This window comes from Alosa alosa, chromosome 24, assembly GCF_017589495.1.
Source record: "Alosa alosa isolate M-15738 ecotype Scorff River chromosome 24, AALO_Geno_1.1, whole genome shotgun sequence".
NCBI lineage: Eukaryota > Metazoa > Chordata > Actinopteri > Clupeiformes > Clupeidae > Alosa > Alosa alosa.
Genome location: NC_063212.1, coordinates 7,244,807 through 7,265,322, shown reverse-complemented (window position 1 = coordinate 7,265,322; position 20,516 = coordinate 7,244,807). Strand labels below are relative to the sequence as shown.

The 20,516-nt window shown below is 42.8% G+C and overlaps 1 protein-coding gene across 3 annotated transcripts in view; it reads right to left on the bottom strand.

Annotated features, from left to right (window-relative positions):
• Positions 1-20,516, bottom strand: part of fancc (FA complementation group C) — a 29,974-nt gene extending 9,458 nt beyond the window's left edge. The window contains exons 1-8 of one of the 3 annotated variants that reach the window (XM_048236823.1): positions 20,427-20,516; positions 17,591-17,773; positions 7,754-7,841; positions 7,127-7,221; positions 1,454-1,555; positions 1,219-1,283; positions 415-579; positions 31-187 (exon numbers count right to left, since the gene is read on the bottom strand). In XM_048236823.1, the coding sequence (XP_048092780.1) occupies positions 31-187; positions 415-579; positions 1,219-1,283; positions 1,454-1,555; positions 7,127-7,221; positions 7,754-7,841; positions 17,591-17,764 (846 nt within the window). In that variant the 5' untranslated portion in view covers positions 17,765-17,773; positions 20,427-20,516. Of the gene's footprint in view, positions 1-30; positions 188-414; positions 580-1,218; positions 1,284-1,453; positions 1,556-7,126; positions 7,222-7,753; positions 7,842-17,590; positions 17,774-20,365; positions 20,391-20,426 lie in introns of those variants that run through there. The other 2 variants (XM_048236824.1, XM_048236825.1) reach the window with 2 other exon arrangements.

The following is a 20,516-nucleotide window of genomic DNA, read 5'->3' as shown; positions in this document are numbered from 1 at the left end:
TGAAACTATCTCACAGTGTGCAGAACTTACCAGGAGTGAAGCGTTCACCTGCTTGTCTAGAGTCTGCAGGTCTATTCTTGGGCCTGAGAGAACAGAAGACACAAGCCTCAACACCGCCCTCTCCAGGCTGGACAGGTTGTGACACCAGAGGGCCACCACTGTCTGGACATCAAGGTGCAGCTTCTTACTGAAAGAAAACAGGAGAAATGATCATAACAAGACATACACATCTTCATATACAAAAATCATACTCTGGCCTGACTGCTGATGGTTGTTCAGGGAATGGGAAATTATGGTAAAAGCATAATGACCACCAGCCAGTGAATTCGATCGATCGATTGATTGACTACCGGTATATATTCAATTTCTATTCGAGTGTTGTACTCAAGTTTCACTGATTTCAGCACCACTTACTCAAGAAAGCCGGAGCAAACTGCCTCCACAAACTCTTCGCTTAGCTGGGTGTGTGCACATGTCACAGACCTCCGCAGGAGAGCACCAATCAGCGGAGCCGCTTCAGGGCGTGTGACCAGAGGCACACAGGTCAGCGACAGACTGTGAAGGCCATCACAGAGGCACCTGCACAGAAGCCACATGATTTACGAGCATTTATATATAATTACTATATTTATATATATTATAATTACTATATTTTTCATTTGAAAATAGTTTCATCTATCCATGTGTGTGTACACAAGTGTATACAATCAATTAAACCAATAACGCAATTAAGTCAGATACGGTAGCTCTTATACATTTTAGACCCACCCGCACCCCCTCAACACACACAAACACACATACTCTCTGTCTTCCATTCTGTGCACACATGTCTATGACTAAGGATGCATTTACGATTTAGAATTCTACAAGATAAATGAAATGATCTGTACTTATAAAGGTGCATTCATTGATAAATGAAATAATCTGTACTTATAAAGATGCAATCATTGTGCCTGGCTGTCCATTTGTACATCAACACATGGGACCCTAATTTAACTGCTGGGCAAAGTGCAAGGTCAGTTTGTGCATGAACTAACGGCATCATGTGGCGAGAGACAGCTGACCCACCACTGCTTGTGCTTAGAATCTTTCTCATGGTATTAAATGTGCAAATAGATTGAGCATAGTTATTAAGCAAGCTGTAGGTAGACTTCTGCGCAGCATTTAAATAAGGGCCCCAACTCTTAAACTAGCTCCAGCACATGAACAATAGATCACCTCTCTGTTGGACTCCTGAAACTGCTGCAGCCTCCGTTGACAGCCTCAGTCAGAAGGCACATCATCTACAGAAAGAGCACAGGACAACATACAGCGTCTTCTGGAAGCTAAGCATCAACTAAGTAGTTTTTGTGCCACATCAATAAATAAATAAATAAATAAATAGATAAATAAATAAATAAATAAATAAATAAATAAATAAATAAATAAATAAATAAATAAATAAATAACATACCTTTTTGAGAGTGCTCACATTGTACTCTTTTGAAGGTAGTCCTACATGTTTCATAACAGACCACCCCTCTTCGTCCGCTGCAACTAAATGGCACATTGTTTTCTGCAGAGGACAAAAAAAAAAAACACATCTTCACTTTTCAGCAGCAGACGACAGTCATTTGGGAGTACATTTGTGCTTGCATGCTGGAACAATTAAAAGCCAGTGATGGTGTGTGGAGGAATCAGACTGGCTTGTGTGTGGAAACGAGTCTGCTTTCACTAAAACGGAACCAGCAAACAGCACTTCGCACAACCAGAGAATGCCCTTATGAGACACAGAGTGCTTAATCCTGTCTTGGAAAAAAATCAATTCCAACTGAAATTGCATCTGATATCCTGAAATGGTCCAGAGAAATTAGGTTTGCATCTGGAACTGCATGGAAATTAGTCTGTTTCCACTCAAGGGCTACAGTTCTTCACATTAACAGCAGTTCTGACACTTAATTCAGCGTCATGAACTGAATAACTCATTAGTTCCAAATGGTGTCTTCGCCTGTAAACCATAAAAACAAGCTCTGTGAAACTCAGTTCACTACACATCTTTGTATAACGGCATGTACATTTCCAAGGGAAATGTTTTAAGGCCAAATCAACTCCATGTACTGGTTGATATACTGTATTGCCTACAGAGGTCTGTAGTAGAAAAAACATACATTTCAAAAACTACATTCAAATTGAAGCCTTAGTAGGCTGAATGACCAGCCTCCAAAACGAATAACCTTCGTGCACACCTCCAGGTGGACCTCCAAGAGGCACACACCAGCATGCACCTCCAGAGACGCTAAGATACTTGTTTAGAGTAGGCCTACCACAAAAAGAACACTCCTTAACAGTAGAAATTTTGCTGAAGTTCCACCAGACGACGGAGATGTAAGCTCCTAAGCCCATCAGAGCCTTCTCCATGCCAGTGGCAGTAGCCTGATTACCTGGTTGAGGGTAAGTACTGAAGTTGAGGGTCAACGCTAGAGACCACTGCTCCTGTGCACCTTTCTGATTATACTTTAGTTGTCTCTGCTCAGTAGGATAAGTGCTGCTTCATAAGGCCTTTCATTTAACTTACTTTAACTTTATTCAGTACTCTTCACTTAATGAAGAGTACTGAATAAAACCTAATGGATGAACAACTGAGGTCAGAAAAACCCAAACTGGCTTTGTACAGTACATCAACATGATCACAGAGTTGAAATTATTCTATTTTTCCATTTGGTTGAGTCCTTAGTAGAGCCAAAGTGATATGCCTACTGGCACCATTATGCAAATATCTTCTACTTGGTGAGGTGAGAATGCTGAAAGTAGATAAGCTCTGATTACCCTGATTAAGATCAAAGTCTCAGAGATTGTGCGACGCATCTACAGACTCAAACCGTTTTCCTTTAACCGCGCTACGTGTCCGCGCACATCATGCTGTGGCACGCGTTTCAGTCCGACAATCAGGCCAAATCTGGAGGCACTCAGCTTTAAACTGTATGGCGACAAAGCCTGTGTAAGTGCTGTAAGTATCCCTCATCGGCAATGCAAAGATTAAAGCCATTAAAGCACAGAGGCCCGGCGGGCTGAGCAAATTATGAAACCTAACCTCAACTTTAAAAGCCTTTCGCCCTCAAGATTCTTGGAAAGACTCGCTTGATCCCCAAAAATCAATAATCATGGAGCTGTCTGTGTCTCTCTCTCTCTCTGTGTGTGTGTGTGTGTGTGTGTGTGGTAAAAAGCACCAAACCCCTACAAATAATTTCATAAGCGATAACAGATGGCTTTATAAGAATGTCATCTTGATCTGTGTAATCACATGATAACATGATTAGCGCGAGACGGGTCTCTCTGGGTTTCGCCTTTGAACTGCGGCACTGGATGCGGGCTGCAAACGGGGGAGACGTCTCCCCATCAGATACTGGAGCACCAAGGGGCTGTGGGGTGGCTTGTCTCTCCCTAACCTTAGCCAGAGTCAAGCCTGTCGTTTTAGAAGCCTCAAGCATGACAAATTCAGTAACCCATTACATCAAAACAAAACAGACGGGGGAAAAAAACGAACAAAACTGTAAATTTAAATTCATAATTGAAAGCTTGTCTTTTTACGGCCTTGGAGGAAAAAAAAAAGTGAAAGAGAACACCCAATTGTGCTTACGGTGCAGAGCAAATGGGCACGCTTCCGCGAAGAATTAGGCCGCAAACAGCCGAGCGCAGGAGAGGAGCCCGATGGAAAACACTGCTCCCTGTGGTCGAGCCGTGCGGTTTGGGTTAGTTTCGAGCATGTTAGGATGTCCTCCACAGACCCAACCGAAGCTCAATTACTACCATCTGAGCTGCAAAAACACAGTAACTCACACTTAAAGCCCTTTTTCAAGTGTGTGCGTATGTGTGTGTATGTGTGTGTGTGTATGTGTGTGTGTGCATGTGTGTGTATGTGTGTGTGTATGTGTGTGTGTGCATGTGTGTGTGTGTGGAGAGAGGAATGATGGGGTTGGGGGAGGGATGGTGGTGGTGCTAGTGGTGGTGGTGGGGGGGGCGTACCACATTGCCTTAAACATGGCAATTAGGCAAGCTTGAAGACATATGGATGCGGTGCTTGAATCAAAAAATATCCCCCTTGGCAAATGCAGAAAGTGCATACGACAGGAGAAAAAAAAGGGGGAGAGTTCAGAGAGTTTAGAGATCAGACTAGTTTGCGTTAAGCTCTCTGTTACCAGCTGCAAGTGGGCAAAGTTGAGGGAGGAAGGCCGCTGGTTGGAAAACAAGCTGCAAACTGAAACAAGACTATGGAAGTGTTTGTGTGTGTGTGTGTGTGTGTGTGTGTGTGTGTGTGTGTGTGTGTGTGTATGTGTGTATATGCATGTTTATGTGAAACTGAGAAATATACAGACTGACAGAGGGAGAGAAAAGAAAGAGAAAGAGAAAGAGAGAGAGAGAGAGAGATGGAGAGAGAGAAAGAGAAAGAAAGAGGGAGAAAGATTGGGGAGAGGCTTTGAGGAAGAGAGAGACAGAGACAACACTGCCAGATACAGACACTGCACATCCAAGAGCGATGGAGAGGGAGAAGGGAGGAAAAATATGCCCACTTAGCCAGTAATACCTCATCTTTCAAAAAAGAAAAGGAAAGAAAAGGAAGAAAAAAAGAGAGAAAAAACAGAGTCTGACACAGAGCGAGCTGGGGGTGGAATGTCAGGAGTGGTGAAAGATGTAGAGCACACATAGTCATTACGGATCGTCTCGGAACACTCTTCATCTGCTGGGAATTCACAGACAGGGACCACACAGGCCGGGAAGTGGCGCGCTTCCAGCTCCGCTGAGCAACATGTGTTAGCAGAGAGAGGCAGAGAACGAGAGAGAGGGAGAGAGGGAGGGAGGGAGAGAGAGGGACCATCAAGCACTGGGCTTTGAGACAACAGAGAGTGAAAAACAGGCTCAAGAGAGAGAGAGAGAGAGAGGAGAGAAAGAGGGAGAGAGGGAAAAAGAAGGGGAAACATATGCCTGCTTCTGATGGCTAAACTTAAGTGAGTTGAGTTCCATGTGTTCTGCGAAACCTATGAATTCACACAGCCAATATAATACTGTGGCACAAAGTAGGTCGATTAGCGAAGCAGCCGCGATTGTACAAACATCAGTATGAGAGAGTCAATTATTTCACCCAGTTCTATTTAAGATTTCATGAAAAATGAAAATGAAATCTAAGACCAACACAAATGCTTCCTCTCAACTTGCGTGAATCTGACAAAAAAAACATTAACCCTTCCTACCTGTGAATGCCTCAACGTTTTACCTCTGTACCAGAAAAAAAAAAGTTTTGTTTTGTTTTGTAATTTTGTAGCTCCACTAATAGACACACATATGGTAGTAAAACAGCGTGAGGCTTTTCCCGTGCTCTTCCTGTATGGCACCCTGGAAAAAAAGATGATCAACGCTCTGAACAACAGAAAGCATATCACACATGTGGGATATGCGTACAGGGGATGTCACAGGGAGGCAGTAAACACAATGAAAGCCATTTCAGATTAATTCCTGGTGCATGGCTGAAAAAAAAACACTGTTTAAATTGTACTTTACATATACTGTAATTTAGTAGATGATTTTGAGAGGGGAACTGAAGTTTTTAGTAGTAACAGACTAAATTGCAGCTCTTCTTATGATACACAGCTAAAAACACTGAGAGAAACACTGGTCATTTCATTATACTGTATATTATTCTAGGGCACATTATAGGATTAAATAGTTATAGGCCACTGCAATGATTTATTTATAGGCCATATTTCATCATGCAGTGAACAGTACATACTTACTTCAAAAAGTGGTTGGAAGGGCAATTTGTACCTTCATTCATATTTATGAAAAGTATGTAGGCTACACAATGCATAAAAGAGAAGGGAAAAGTAAAGTTGGGAACTAAGAGCATCATAAATAATGTCTTCTCAGTGACTGAAACGACTTGTTTCATAAGCCAATAACCCACTGTGTTGAGTACACTGGTGCAACAACAAACATCCCAACAGCAGCATCGCAACACCACCACAACTACACACACTATGCAAACACACCCGTCCGTGCCAGCGTAGGCCGCACAGGGCACGGGGTCTGCCAGCCCTGTAAAATTCCACCATTTAGTAGCGGCAGATCTAACACCTAGATCTGGCAGAGCCCCCCCCCCAAAAAAAAAAGATGGAGTCTGTGTATACCATCTAATTTCCACACACATTTATGTTCACTCTTCTAATCATGGAACCGCAAAGCACCCTTGAGCATATTGATACAGTATGCAACAATGAAAAAAATGATTCCCTGGGATCTGGTCCTTTATAGTGATCCAACACCTCCCGCCAAGCCATGCTTCCCCACTTCTATAGGTCACCACACATCTGGCAAATTAAAAGTTTACTTTAAAGCCTGGCTTTAATTATGTGAGTCTTTCATATTATGAAAAGAGGGGGAGAAAAAACTAATAAAAAATACACACATTTAATCTTGCAAATATGTGCGGGGTTACAGTTTGTTTATGGTACACCACCTATGTGGACGCCATTAAGGAACTCAAGGTTGTGTGGGAACTGCTCCACATGGAAAACATGAAGATGTTTTTTTTTAATGTCGATGATCATTAGTCTAATTGCTACACTACTGGATGCTTTGTCATGTCCATTTCCAAGGGCCACTGAAGGGGGTCATCAAATTACAGGCAAAAGACAAACACGCCGTAAGGACAGGCACAAGGCTTTCTAAACATTCCGCACGGCAGGGTAAATGTTGCGGTAATCAGCGTAGTGTTCTGACACTTCATGCGTACAAACAGACTAGCTTATAGCATCGCTACTAATTTACTGTCCTTGAGCTATGATTGCTGGTGGAATAACAACTCCAGAAGAGACCGGGCTTTGTGAGGTTTTCCTTTTGGTGTGTTTAGCATTGCCAGTGTGGTCCGTGTGTTTCACTTGAACGTCACAGTTGCAGTATTTACCCTGTGGTGCCCGCGAGTTTCGGCAGAATCCACTACCCATAACAAATGTGTGCGTGTGTTATTTCCCTAGAAGACACTATGGCGTACAGCAGCTTAACATTCAGACAACATCAGTCCAAAAGTATGGAGGGGTCTGCGGTGATGAACTGCTACATGGATAAAGAAAGGGGAAAGAAGGCCTCCATACAGTACCCGTATCCAGTCGTTAGCCTTGAGCTCAATGGCGCTCCGTGGGGTTGGGCTAAACAGAGTCCACAGGCACTGCAAGAGAAGGCTGCTGCTTTCCTCTGGAGAAACACCAGAAACACACAAGGAGAAGCTGAGCACTAAAATGGTGCTGACTGCAAACATTTTTTTGTGCAAACATTTAAAGCATACATAAAAATAGTCTGATCAAAACATGTCTTTGTGAGACAGTGGTAGTATTGCCTAAGGTATCATACAAGACATTATTAGTCACGATAACCTGTCTATGTTAAAATATATTTTTGATCTATGAAAACTAATGAGATGATGACTGAAATATTAGTTCTCATGAAATTGTTCTTACAGTATGTTTTATTATGCAGGTGCAGAGGTACAAAAACATATGTGAAGATTGATGGAACGAGGAAGAGGGGAAAGTGTATGTGTGTGTGTGTGTGTGTGGTGTGTGTGTGTGGGGGGGGGGATCAATGCCTTGAGGCTCATCAGACCTCTTCAGGGGTTTATGGGTAGAGAAGCATCCAAACAGCCCAGCATCCCCCTGCATGAAACTGCTTTCCTCCCCTCCACCAAATGGGAAACACACCCTTTCACACAGAGCCGTCGTAAACTCACCATCCGCCGTAACACATGGGACCGAACAGAGCCTCCCCAGTAACTGGCCAACAAAGGGCAGGTTCTCCAGCGCCTCCGATGCACATCTCTGCAACACATCGGCACACCTGGAGCTCATGAACGGTCCCCGGCTCAATAGAAAACAGCATCAACTCAATGAGAAGGCATTCAATCTCACACAAGTTCATCCAACACAATGCGAGGCATCAGGCCAGCTTTAAAAGGGGCTTACTTGTAAACGTCTTTGTCTTTCATTTAAAGTTCAGAGTTGTGACTTTGGGCGTATTATATGTGCATGGCACTGGATTTGTACACATGCAAAAAATGACTACATGCAAATGTAAAATCAATCAATTGATAAACATTATGAAACCTCAATTTTAGTCCCCGTTTTCATGTTCAAAACATTTGCAGATGGCAAGTGGGTGGCAACAACACACTAAAAAAAAAACAGAACTTCAAAACTAAAAGCTGCCCTGATTTGCTTCCATGGAGCAAGACTACAATTTGAGGGCAAACACAGCTGGTTTGTAATTTATTTCTTCTATTTTCTCTTTTTTTTGCCCTTTTTGTGCTTGTGGTGTGGCTGTTGTTGACTGATTTGACCTCTTCTACTCTGTCAAGAGTGCCACCCACTGTTAATTTGGTTACCTCTCGCTGGGGCAGTCATTGGGACGGGGCATGTGCTGAAACATCAGGCCCGAGCCTATTCATTGGGACTGGAGGTCGAGAGAGAGAGAGTGAGGAGAGAGAGAGAGAGAGAGAGAGAGAGAGAAAAAGAGAGAGAGATAGATGGAGAAAAAGAGGGAGAAGGAGAGAGAGAGAGTGAAAGAGAGAGAGCAAGAGAGGGAGAGTGGGAAAGACAGGAGCGAGCCCCATTCCGTATGACAGCCTACGAATAAAGACCTTCTTTCAAGGTGAACGCCGTTGGTGGGAAGCCTGATGTTTTCTCTCTGTTTTTTTTTTCTCCCCCTCCTTTTTACACTGAACCTTCAGAGAAAGCCCTCCGTCCAACCCCCTCCTTCAGACTCGTCCAAATTCGCAACACTTGGGGCATGGATACATTAGGTTAGCGCTGCCTGTCCCTGGGCGGCTTTTAGCCTCGGTAACTCAACACTGTTGCCAATGTGTCCTGCTTTTTCCACTGCACAGAACGGCTACTGTTAAGCGGACGCCAGGCTTGGAGCGTTTTATCCCAAGGAGATCCAGGCTACAGAATTCTCACTGAATCGTGAGCACACACGTACACACACACACACACACAACAACTTAGCACAAGCGGTTCCCACAGAAAATGTGGGGATGTGATTTCTGAGGAAACCTCGGAGTAATTATTCTTTGAAGAAAGGCAAGAGCCACACTGCAGACCAACTGTGTGTAAGGGAGACAGAAAATCTACCAAACCCATGTAGCTGGAGAAAAATGAAGGAGTGAGATGTCATTTGTTTCAATGAGAATACCATCATTTCTGGACAGTAAGGAGAGGTGGGAGACTCCACCTAGCTTTGGTTATAGTAGTAGTTATAGTACTAGTTATAGTAGGTTATCTGTATCTCTGAGACATTTCTTACAGTAACCAAAAGGCAAAGCATAACCATGATGTGTGCATGCAATGCTCTATGGGATTTGATCCTGGCCTACGTCACAGGACTTCTCAGCCATATTCACCCTGAGCAACCTGTCAAAAAACCGAAGGTAAAGAGATGTTTTGCTTTTTGTATATTTACTATAATCTGCAATTCCTTCATCAGGAAATTAGTGAAACAAAACAACCAACCAACCAATCATTCATATAGCCTTGTATTATAGGTGTTGTGTTGATTTGCAATATCACCTTGCCACTCACACTAGTAGTGACTAGTAGCATCGCTTCAGTCATGTAGTGGTGCTGTCTTTAGGCAATAATAATAACTGCGACAGGTAGAGTCTATGTTGCCCAAATTAGAAATCCCCAATTAACTCACCCAATGAAACCCATTACTTTGTTGGTTAACCAAAATGTTTGATAACATGAAACTTTCAACACCTTGGTCTGGCCACAAAAAATCCCAGCTCGGTCGAAAAGTGTTTTCTCCTCGTGCTTCTAGGAGATATGAGCGTGGACAGCATGCTATTACCGGTAGAATTATAGAGCACACTTTTAGAATTCCGAGAGCTGCATCAGGCAGCGGTTTTCACTTGTTGTCTTAGTGTGGCCCAGCACGTCTGATAATGCCAAGCCGCATGTCAGGTCTGCAAGCGCTCATGACAAATCTGAGCACTAGGATCCATTCCCAATAGTCACACACTGAAGTGATCTAACTCACACTGTCGCTCCACCACGGCTTAGCTGTGGACATGAATCTGGCCTCAAGCTTGATATCTCAAGAAGCATTATTCATCCATCAACCCCCATTGACTCATTTCCAATGACACTTCCAGAGGCATGCCATTTCTCTTGTTTGAGTGTGTGCTTGGCAGCTACGGTGTGCATTTCCTTGCCGCGGTAGTGGTCCCTTCATTCACTGGGTGTTCTCTATTCTTTTCTCTTCTCGGGTGTCTTTGAACTTCCTTTTTGAGAAGATCTATGCTGTGTTCTGTTCTCCCCATTGACAGCCACCCTCAGTGATCTACAGGTCTAGCAAAGCTGAGAGTTTTACTGCTAGAGGGCGTTCATTAGCAGCCTGCACAACTCTTCTCTAACCATTCACAAAATTACGCGATTGTTTTTTTTTTTTTGGACTGGACATACAGCGGCAATGTCATCAGAGAAGATATTATTTGAGTTTTAAAATTACTGAGGTGAGGCTAAATGCCTTCTGAATGTAATAAATGCCTTTTTTTTTTTGACAGTCAAAATAAAATAAATCAAAGCATCAAATTAAAGCAGGTGTCTGTTCAATCTATATCCGTAACACCAGCGAATATGCAATAAGACAGAAAGATAAGACACAGAACGAAGACAGAAAGATAAGACAGGGCATGATAAGGCATTAAAAGAAAAAAAAGAAAGCAACAAAGGTTCAAGGTCAGTTAAACTGATCTAATTATTTTTAAAATTTGTACTACTTCTTAATTCTACTCATGTAATATTGTTTTTCTTCTTACTTATTTTATACACTACTTTAGTCAGACCTGTGTATCCCTGGGCCCCTTTCTATGTTTTAACTGTTTTGCCAAACCTCTCTTTTGCCATGTAAAGCACTTTGGGTCAACTCCTGTTGTTTTTAAATGTGCTATATAAATAAAAGTGACTTGACTTGACTTGTTAAAAGGATACAATAGAGGATGGCAGAAGGAAGGGGAAGACAGACAGACATTCAAGATAAACCAGAGAGAATTAATGATGTTGGTGACGAAGATGGGGAGATGCAACCGGGAGCTCACTGAGAATAAGGACTAGGATGCAACCAGGAAGACAGATGAGAGATGGAGGAACTCTGCCCTGGGCTTAAAAGTGTCAATGTCTTAGGGGCGCTGTGGTACAAACGGCTACAGCACCCATACCGTGTTTGGGTCCAAACTTGAATTCAAGTCTGACCCGAGTCATTTTCTGAGCCCACCCCATCTGTCTCTTCCACTTGCTTCCTGTTGGTCTCTCACTATCCTCAATATCACAATAACGGCAAAAAAGCCCCAAAAATAAACTTTTAAAAAGTGTCAATGTCTTGCTGACTTATCAATCACAGTTGTCAATGAAGGAGAACAGTATATTTTTCCTAGTCAGTACTGGTAAGTCAACTATAATCAACTGCAGTTCAACTACCGGTATTCCACTAAAACCAACTCCTTGAACTTTTCAGGAGAGTCAGCAGTGAGATGAGGCGAAAGACGGATGACTCAGAATGTCAGCAGATATTTATTCCAAGCAAGAGGACTTGAGTCCAGATGTAAAAAATCCTTCCTCATTAGATCTCCATACACTTGAATGCTGTACATGTAGGACACTGGTTGCCAGTCTGATTGCCTTACAGCATCTTGCGTGCTAAATACTTCCCAAATGGAAACCACTGGATGAGAGAGACAGGAAAAAAAGGACCCAGTGGAAGACATAATGGGGAGCTGAAAGAAAGGAAGGAAAACATGGATGATGTTCAAGACAACAAGGCCATGATGAAGGAGGAGATGAGGGACGCGAAGGCCGCAGGGAAGACAGTCGGGGAAGACGCCAGGGAGAGAGAGCGAGAGCACGACTGAAAGATGCGGCAGAGAAAGAAAGAGGGAGGGAGGAGAAGAAAAGATGGAGGGAAGTGAAAATGAGATGGCCACGACTGCTGAAAACAACCATGCAGAGGAGGAGGACCAAAGGATGGACACAAGACAAATGAAGGACTAATGAGGCTGAGAGAGAGAGAGAGGGAGAGGGGGGAGAGACAACGCCTTGGTCCTCGTGCTTTGGACAGCAGTGATCATCAGGGATGTACATTGATCTGCTTCAACATACAGCTCTCAGATACTCACAAATTAAGAAGAAACACAATGAAATGAGCTTGCCAGATCACAACTGCTTTTGAATTCATTTGATCTACAGTATTAATGCAACCATCACACAAGTGCCCGATACAAAAGGAACACAAAATGAGGAGCTGCTGATTTGTTTTTTTAAATTGACACTAAAAGAAAGCATCCAAACAGAAAATGAGTCCAGAGACAGGAGAGAGAAGAGGACAACTTTGACAAGATTTGGGAAAGATTCTTGAAAGATTGTAGTCTAATGCCCCTCCATTCAAGCTTTACTCAAAAGACTCAAATCTTTCAAGAATCTTTCTCAAATCTTGTCAAAGTTGTTTGGTGTAAGGAGGCCATTAGGAAACAGTGTCCAAAAGACCACGAAGAGAGAGGACATCTGGTCTAAAGAAAATCCGATGAATGCCTAGAGAAAAACCTGGACACTAGTGAGCCAGGAGAGACAGTGAGGGGAGAGAGCTCAGGTGAGGGGAGAGAGCTCAGGTGAGGGGAGACAGTGAGGGGAGAGAGCTCAGGTGAGGAGAGAGAGCTCAGGTGAGGGGAGACAGTGAGGGGAGAGAGCTCAGGTGGGGAGCAGCCAACAGGTTAAACAAGATGAAGGATGAAGTGGAGCAGCCAAATGGACCACTGGAGAACATGGAGGAGGTTGCACAGGCTTAATACATGAAGATAAAACTGAAAGAATTTTGAAATGCGTAGATGAAGACATTTATAAGGGAGAAGTCTCTCCTTTCAAGTGCCCGCAGCCCATAGTGAACCTCCTCCCTGTAGGCCGTCTCATCGTTGTTCCTGATGAGACCAATCACCGTAGTGTCATCTGCAAACTTGACAATGGTGTTAGAGCCATGTAGAGGTGTGCAGTCGTAGGTGAAGAGGGAGTAAAGGAGAGGGCTCAGCACACATCCCTGTGGTACGCCGGTGTTCAGGGTGATGGTTGAGGAGGTATGATTATCTAACAGACTGAGGTCTGTTGGTTAGGAAGTTCAGAATCCAGTTACAGAGGGAGGTATTGATGCCCAGTTTACTGAGTTTGATGTTCAGTTTGGAGGGGATGATGGTGTTGAATGCTGAACTGAAGTCAATGAACAGCATTCTCACACAGGTGTTGCTGTTGTCCAGGTGGGACAGGGCAGAGTGAAGTGCCGTAGAGATGGCATCCCCTGTGCTCCTGTTCTGATGGTAGGCGAATTGGTAGGGGTCCAGTGAGGGTGGTAGGGTTGTGCCGATAGACGATATCATCGTCCATGGTGATGGTTGACATACATCACGATGGGAAGCAACCATCGTGATGCCACGCCCCCGCATGCCAGGCACTAATTCCTGCTGTAACTCAGGCTAAAACACATAAGACACCTTTGGGTCCTATTTCATACAGAAGGATGGCTGTGCTACAAGAAAAGAACTAACAGTTGTCTGATGATAACTGACCACAGATTTATAACCTGTCTGCATATAGTATATAGTATAGTATATATACTCTCCCGTGGCACGAGGGAAATTTGGTCTCTGCATTTATCCAAATCAGTGAAACACACACAGCACACAGTGAACACACAGTGAGGTGAAGCACACACTAATCCCGACGCAGTGAGCTGCCTGCTACAGCGGCGCTCGGGGAGCAGTGAGGGGTTAGGTGCCTTGCTCAAAGGCACTTCAGCTGTTCCTACTGGTCGGTGTTCGAACCGGCAACCCTCCGGTTACACGTCCGAAGCCCTAACCAGTAGGCCACGGTTGCATACACATTACTATTGCACTATTGTTAAGCAGAAGAGCCTGATCAGCTGGAGACTTCGCTCACTGCCTTGCACAGCAGACAGACTGAGAAAGTAATTTGTCCCCAGGGCCATTGAACTGTTCAATGCTTCACTTAAGGGAAGAGGAGAGATAGACTTCTCTGCATAGTCTATCTGCCTCTTCACCCCCTCCATGTTTGGATACTGTCTGTCCACTAGCCACTTTTACCACTGTCTTTCTGCCTCACTGTTTGCGTGCTATATTAGCACATTAGCACATATGCATAACCCCTCCCTCCATGCCACAGCCGAACTGTGGCCACACTTATACCTTTTCTTAAAATAGTTAAATATATAGATATATAGACTTTACTTTACTTCTGCATTGTTGCACTAACTCATTTGCACTATCACCATGACCACTATCACCATTGCACCATCACCATGACACTCATTCACACAGAGCACCTTACCTTACCTTACTATGCACAGAGAATTACAGGCTCAGTCCCTGCCTCAGTCATTGCAAGCGCCTCTGATTGATTAATCACCACTATGTGGATACTGTTTTTAGAATTGATTTAGATTAAGTGTTAGTTAGTATAATTTGTATTTTAGTATATTTAGCATATTCTTTATCTTCTACTGTCCTTATTGCTTAGTTGTGTTTTTATATTATATACTTTAATTACTCTTTCTGCTGTTAAAGAATGTGTTTGTGTTGTCTGTATGCTGCTGAGACCTTGAATTTCCCCTGGGGATCAATAACGTATCTATCTATCTATCTATCTATCTATCTATCTATCTACTACTGTACAACTATGTAAAATGCACAAGCTGCCCAACACTAAAACCATGAAGCTGATCTGGATAAACCTGCAGACAGACTGCTTGAGATGGACTTTCTAATAGTCATGATTCCTTTTTTCCTATTTAGGGTCATGTTTTATGCATCATCTTTTTAACTGGATGAGGCCACTGAAGCCATACAGATCATTTTAAATTACGTGATCCACAAGTTAATGTTTAAAGCCATTGCAAGAACAGTCATGGGAATCAAATTTTGTTCAGGCACAGATAAGTCAACATGTTTTCCTACCCTGAAAAAGTTTTAGGCCACCCAAGAAATCTGTGAGTTTCACTTCAATTAATCAAAGCATGAAGTGTTTATCTGTATATAAAAAAAACATTACACAACATTAAAACAAGCACAAATAAAGATGAATACAATAAAAACGTGAAAGAATGTCTTTTTAAAACAAGCCAACGGTTTGTGTGGCCTCCCTCAGAATGCAAAACTAAAGCTATTCCTGTTGGACTAGTGCAGTGTAATTCTTTCAAGTAGTCATGTGGTCAATTATTCCATGGCTCTTGCAGGATGTACCATAACCCCCCTTCCCTCCCTCTCCTCTCCCCCCTTCCCTCTCTCTCCCTCTCTCTCTCTCTCTCTCTCCCTCTCCCTCTCTCTCTCTCTCTCCCTCTCCCTCCTCCCTCTCTCTCTCTCTCTCTCTCTCTCTCTCTCTCTCTCTCTCTACTTGGCTGGTTTTTGTTCCTCTCCCCATCCAAGTGATCCCACACAGCTTCAATTATGTTGAGGTCGTAGCTCTGAGGTGGTCAGTCTAATACTGTAGTCTAATGTTCCATCTGAGCTTCTTCGCTCCAAGTACATTGCATATGCATTTGTGGAGTGTGCTCACCGTTATGAACAAGTGTTTGTTTGTACTGAAGTGATAATACTGTATGATGATCTATGTATACAAAATCTATATTTGTCATCGCTGATACTGTCACAATCAGAAAGGACCTAATCATCTATGTGAGAGGTTTTCAACCGATTGTGACTCAGGGACCACCATTCTGACTAAAGAAGCAATTTGACGACCATCACAAAGAAAAAAAACAGTGATAAGAAACAGGGGAAAATAGTGATTATAACAGTGAAGCCATGTTATACAGTACATAGGGGTGGGACAAAAACGAATTTTTGCGATGTTATCGATTGATACACTGGCGCCAAGTATCGATATTGTTTTACACAAATGTTAAGTTCTACAATTCTTAGTATCAATGGGCTCTGTCACTACTTCATACATTCACATAGTGGTGCTTATCAAATGAATGAGAGTAATCCCCTAAACACAGTCAAATGACTTTTATATTTTTAAGAAGCACTAACCTAAAACTCTATGCACTCTGCATACTGTTTCAACTCAGTTGTGAAATGTAGTGGATTAAATGCATGATTCTAGCATTTGCCTCTGTTCTTCTTCATTCACACAGATATGGTTGTATCTTTGATGAATCCTTTGCAATATACTGAGCACTGCAGAATCGTTGTATCGGGATATTATCGTTATCGTGGGCAAAGTATCGTGACAGTATCAATGCTTGAGTTACTCTGTGATTCCCACTCCTAATAATACATGCATGGTTAAGGACCACCAGCAATGCCTTCACAGACCACCAGTGGGCCCAGGCCACTGGTTAAAAACCCCCACTAGGCTATTGAAACGTCTGAGACACCACCCAAGTCAATAAACTCTACCTTTTGTTATTGTAAGTGTGTTCTCCAAACAAATAAACATGTTCTGCCCAAATAAACGGAAAACATGCATTTCTTGGTGGCCTTAGTGTCTACTTTTGCACTGCACTGAATTGAAAAACAGTTTATGTAAATACATAACATATTAAGGAGTTACGTGAGAATTTTGCTGATTTGCGATGTCAAATTATACAGGTTACATGTAATCAAATTGTATGTCCAAGCCAACACTGAACTGTGGTTACAATAGCTTGCATATACCATGACGGACAGACACATATATGCCAACCTGATCAACCTGAACACCATCACATTTACATATAATTTACATATCAGTCATTTATAATATCAGCAAATAAACTGTGTAACACAGTGAAACTAGGAAAAAAAACAAGAGTGACCTTGATTAGACCCCAGCACAGCTGTAGTGGTGCTAGAGATGGGTGGAAGGGGCACCTACCTTTGCTATGTGTGTGTCTTAGTAAAATACCACTTACCTCGCTCTTTTTCTTGACTAAAACTAAATCTGAAAATATCTGTTGAACATCATTAATCATATGGTGACAAATTATGTGGTATGAACATGAGTATTCTGAGTTTCAGGACATTACCCTTTAATTCAGGCTCTAAAATTATATTTGAGTGATGACTGCAACACCCCATCAACCACACCTGAAGATTTAGAGAGTGTGTAAGTATGTGTCACTTACAATAAGCAAAGAGTTTCTTGGCACTTCACCTACCCACAATCCATTAGTAAGCCATTAAAGTGAACCTCTACACTGAAAACATTGGCTACTTTTTCGACCACTTCAGAGGACAGATATTTACTTCAGCCCTGTCTGTCAAACCAATGTTAATGCTATCAAAAACGAAGGCCCTAGGCCCTAGATTATAACCTGTTGGAAGAAACAGTCAAATCAAAGTCAAATCAAAGTCTGAGTTTGAATATGTTGAATATGTAAGGGATATTGGACGACGCAGCATTCAGGTATCAGAAGATAATGCATGTTCGTTGTAGTAATGCGGTCGAATGTGAAGCAAAGTATATTTGAACTGTAATTCAGATTGGTTTAACAGGGCAGTCTCAGTGTGAAAAAGGCAATGTGAAAGTACCGCCAACCGCAGCGCTCCCAGGACCTCCTGCAGGAAGCCCCTCAGCTTCTCCTGGTGTCGACAGGCGTCTAGCTGGGCCGAGGGTGATGTTGCCTCACTCCATTCAGACACTTTGGCCATCCAGAACTGGACCAGGGTCTTCGAGAAAGGCTCCGGCTTCTCGCATGATGCCATCCGTTCAATCTGGAGCAGATACAGGACAGAGGAACATGCCATTTAAGCCTGAGAGACACCCACAAACCTACAAAAAACTAAATTGTGTTAACAATAACGCTCCCATCTCATCTAATTATCATAAAGATGCAGAGTTCTCACACGTTGTTTCCCATGGAGCCTCTTTATGTGCGAGTGACTAAAAACAACAACGGATATTGATGTAAAAGGGAAAGAATGCTGAGATGTCGTCATAAGTCATTTCGCAGCAAAACCCTCTCACAAGGAGTCCATCTCCTGAAACTAAACAGCAAGGCCATCAGGAAGAGCCCAACAATGAATTGTGCGGAGACTCCAAAGTGACAGGGGCAATAATCAAAGAAATTGCTCTTGGCCCACGCAGGCCTCTAAATTTGTCATCGCCCTGCATTTTTATTAGAGAGGCTGTAAAACAGAAGCAGGCCATTTATGCAGAGCGACGCGGGCAACGCGGCCCTGGACCTCACGCTGAACTGCTGGCAACCCTGGTGACGTACAGCCCCAAAGTATTCCTGACAATTTAACAGCCTCGGAGAGGGTGGTGATGGCATTGAACAACAAACTGCCCCCCACAGCCCCTTGCAGAACCACAGACACCCCCACATACACACACGGCTGATTTGGGGGTTATCCTATCGGGAAGCAAACGCAGCAAATGGTTTTCCTCCATCTCCACCTAATGAATGACAGTCAGTGAGAGACCACCCCCTCCCCACCCCATCCTAGCCGAAAGCCCAGCTGAGGACAGACGTGGGGGCTTGGGAGAGGGAGTCGAGGGCTAATTGTTCTTCTGCCTCCTAATGACATGTCTGTGAGCAACGCAACAGGCCTGGGCTTTTATAATCACCTCGTAACGCGCCAGGTTGTTTAATGTCTTGCCATGTCCCCTACTGGAACAGTGCTGTGGGTCATGTGGCGTAAATCTATAATTACCTTTACCCTGTCTGTCTTTCTTTATTTATTTTTAACCCAGCTAAATTGTTACCAAATGCTCATTATTGGCCATTGAAAGGTGGAACGTATGTTAAGGTTGCTTGCATACAGTGTTCTGGCAGACTAGGAACTAGGTTCAAAATTCAATTTCTGTTACAACTAAATGTGTTTCATAAGTGACATGGCACGTGGGAGCATAAAAAATAGCAAATCTTTTTTTAATCCATTTTAGCACAGGGGTTAATTGACGTGAATAGCACGTGGGAGCATATCACAACAATTCAGTCTAGCCTACTACTATTTGGAATTCTAAAGGCAGCCATGTTTCTTTAGCGGAACAGTAAAACTGTCATAGGCTGTGTCAACACCAAGTGATGAAGTTAGGGTCAATCTCTGGTATACTGGAGGCTTTCAGTTTCAGGCACATAGCTGGACCTGGATTTTATAGCCTAATCATTGTCATTGTATTGTGATTATTGTCGAAATAATTCCAGTAAGTCTGTCAACAAAGTAATCTGGGAGAATAGCAAATACAGTTTCACAATCAGCTTCTTGGGGTTTTATTTGAACTAACACCAGTTAACGAATATGCAAACAACACACAACAATTCAGTCTTGCCTACTACTATTTGGAATTCTAAAGGCAGCCATGTTTCTTTAGCGGAACAGTTAAACTGTCATAGGCTGTGTCAACACCAAGTGATGAAGTTAGGGTCAATCTCTGGTATACTGGAGGCTTTCAGTTTCAGGCACATAGCTGGACCTGGATTTTATAGCCTAATCATTGTCATTGTATTGGGATTATTGTCGAAATAGTTCCAGTAAATCTGTCAACAAAGTAATCTGGGAGAATAGCAAATACAGTTTCACAATCAGCTTCTTGGGGTTTTATTTGAACTAACACCAGTTAACGAATATGCAAACAAATCTAAAGTCCTGGCAAAAAAAAAAAAAAAAACAGATCATGGGGAGCTTATTTTAACTACTAAGAGTGATTGATTTGGTATACAATGTGACTTTAAAATTATTTTATGCCTCATTGATGTCCTGTCTAACTGTTAATGCATCAAATGTGAACTCATCAATCACAACAATAACAAAATGTGTAAGGATAAGTCCGCTTTGCCAAACAGAGACAATCTCCAATAGTATTGGTCAGTCACGATACTAACTGTGTAAGTCTAAATGGCATATTTTGTCAATTGGGTCATCATGTGTTATACCACAAGAGACCACCAGTAGGTGTCGACATTGATAGTGTTCTTGCCTAGCACTAGATGCTACAGGTTGGGCAGGCTCGCTGCCTGTGGCAAAGAGAGCGGTTGAATACTTTTATGAAACAGGGAGGCTTAAAGCAGACGTCTTAGAGCACTCAAAACTGAATAAAGATGATATCTTCAAGGTAACTCTGTTTCTTTCTTTATTTAGGTCAGACAGCCTAGTGTATTTCTCAGCCGATAGGCTGTAAATTACACAGCAGTAGCATCTGTAGCTAGCCGGTTAGCCAGCCAACTGAGTTTGTTAGCAAAGCCAGTCCAGTCATTGAACAACTTTAGCTAAGCTGCCAGTTAGCCTGCATGATTTCAAAGTTGTGTCATCCCGAAAAGCTATAACACTACGAACAAGAATTACATTGAAATTCATTTCTACCTCGCGTGAATACAACTCTCGCTGTCATTAAAACTCGTCTATAACACCTTGAAACACTAACCTGCTATGGGCGATTTCCACAGTGAAAGTGAAATTTCCCTCCACCACATGGAGGCCGGATGTTGTTTTACTCTTGTCTCTTCCCTGTTGG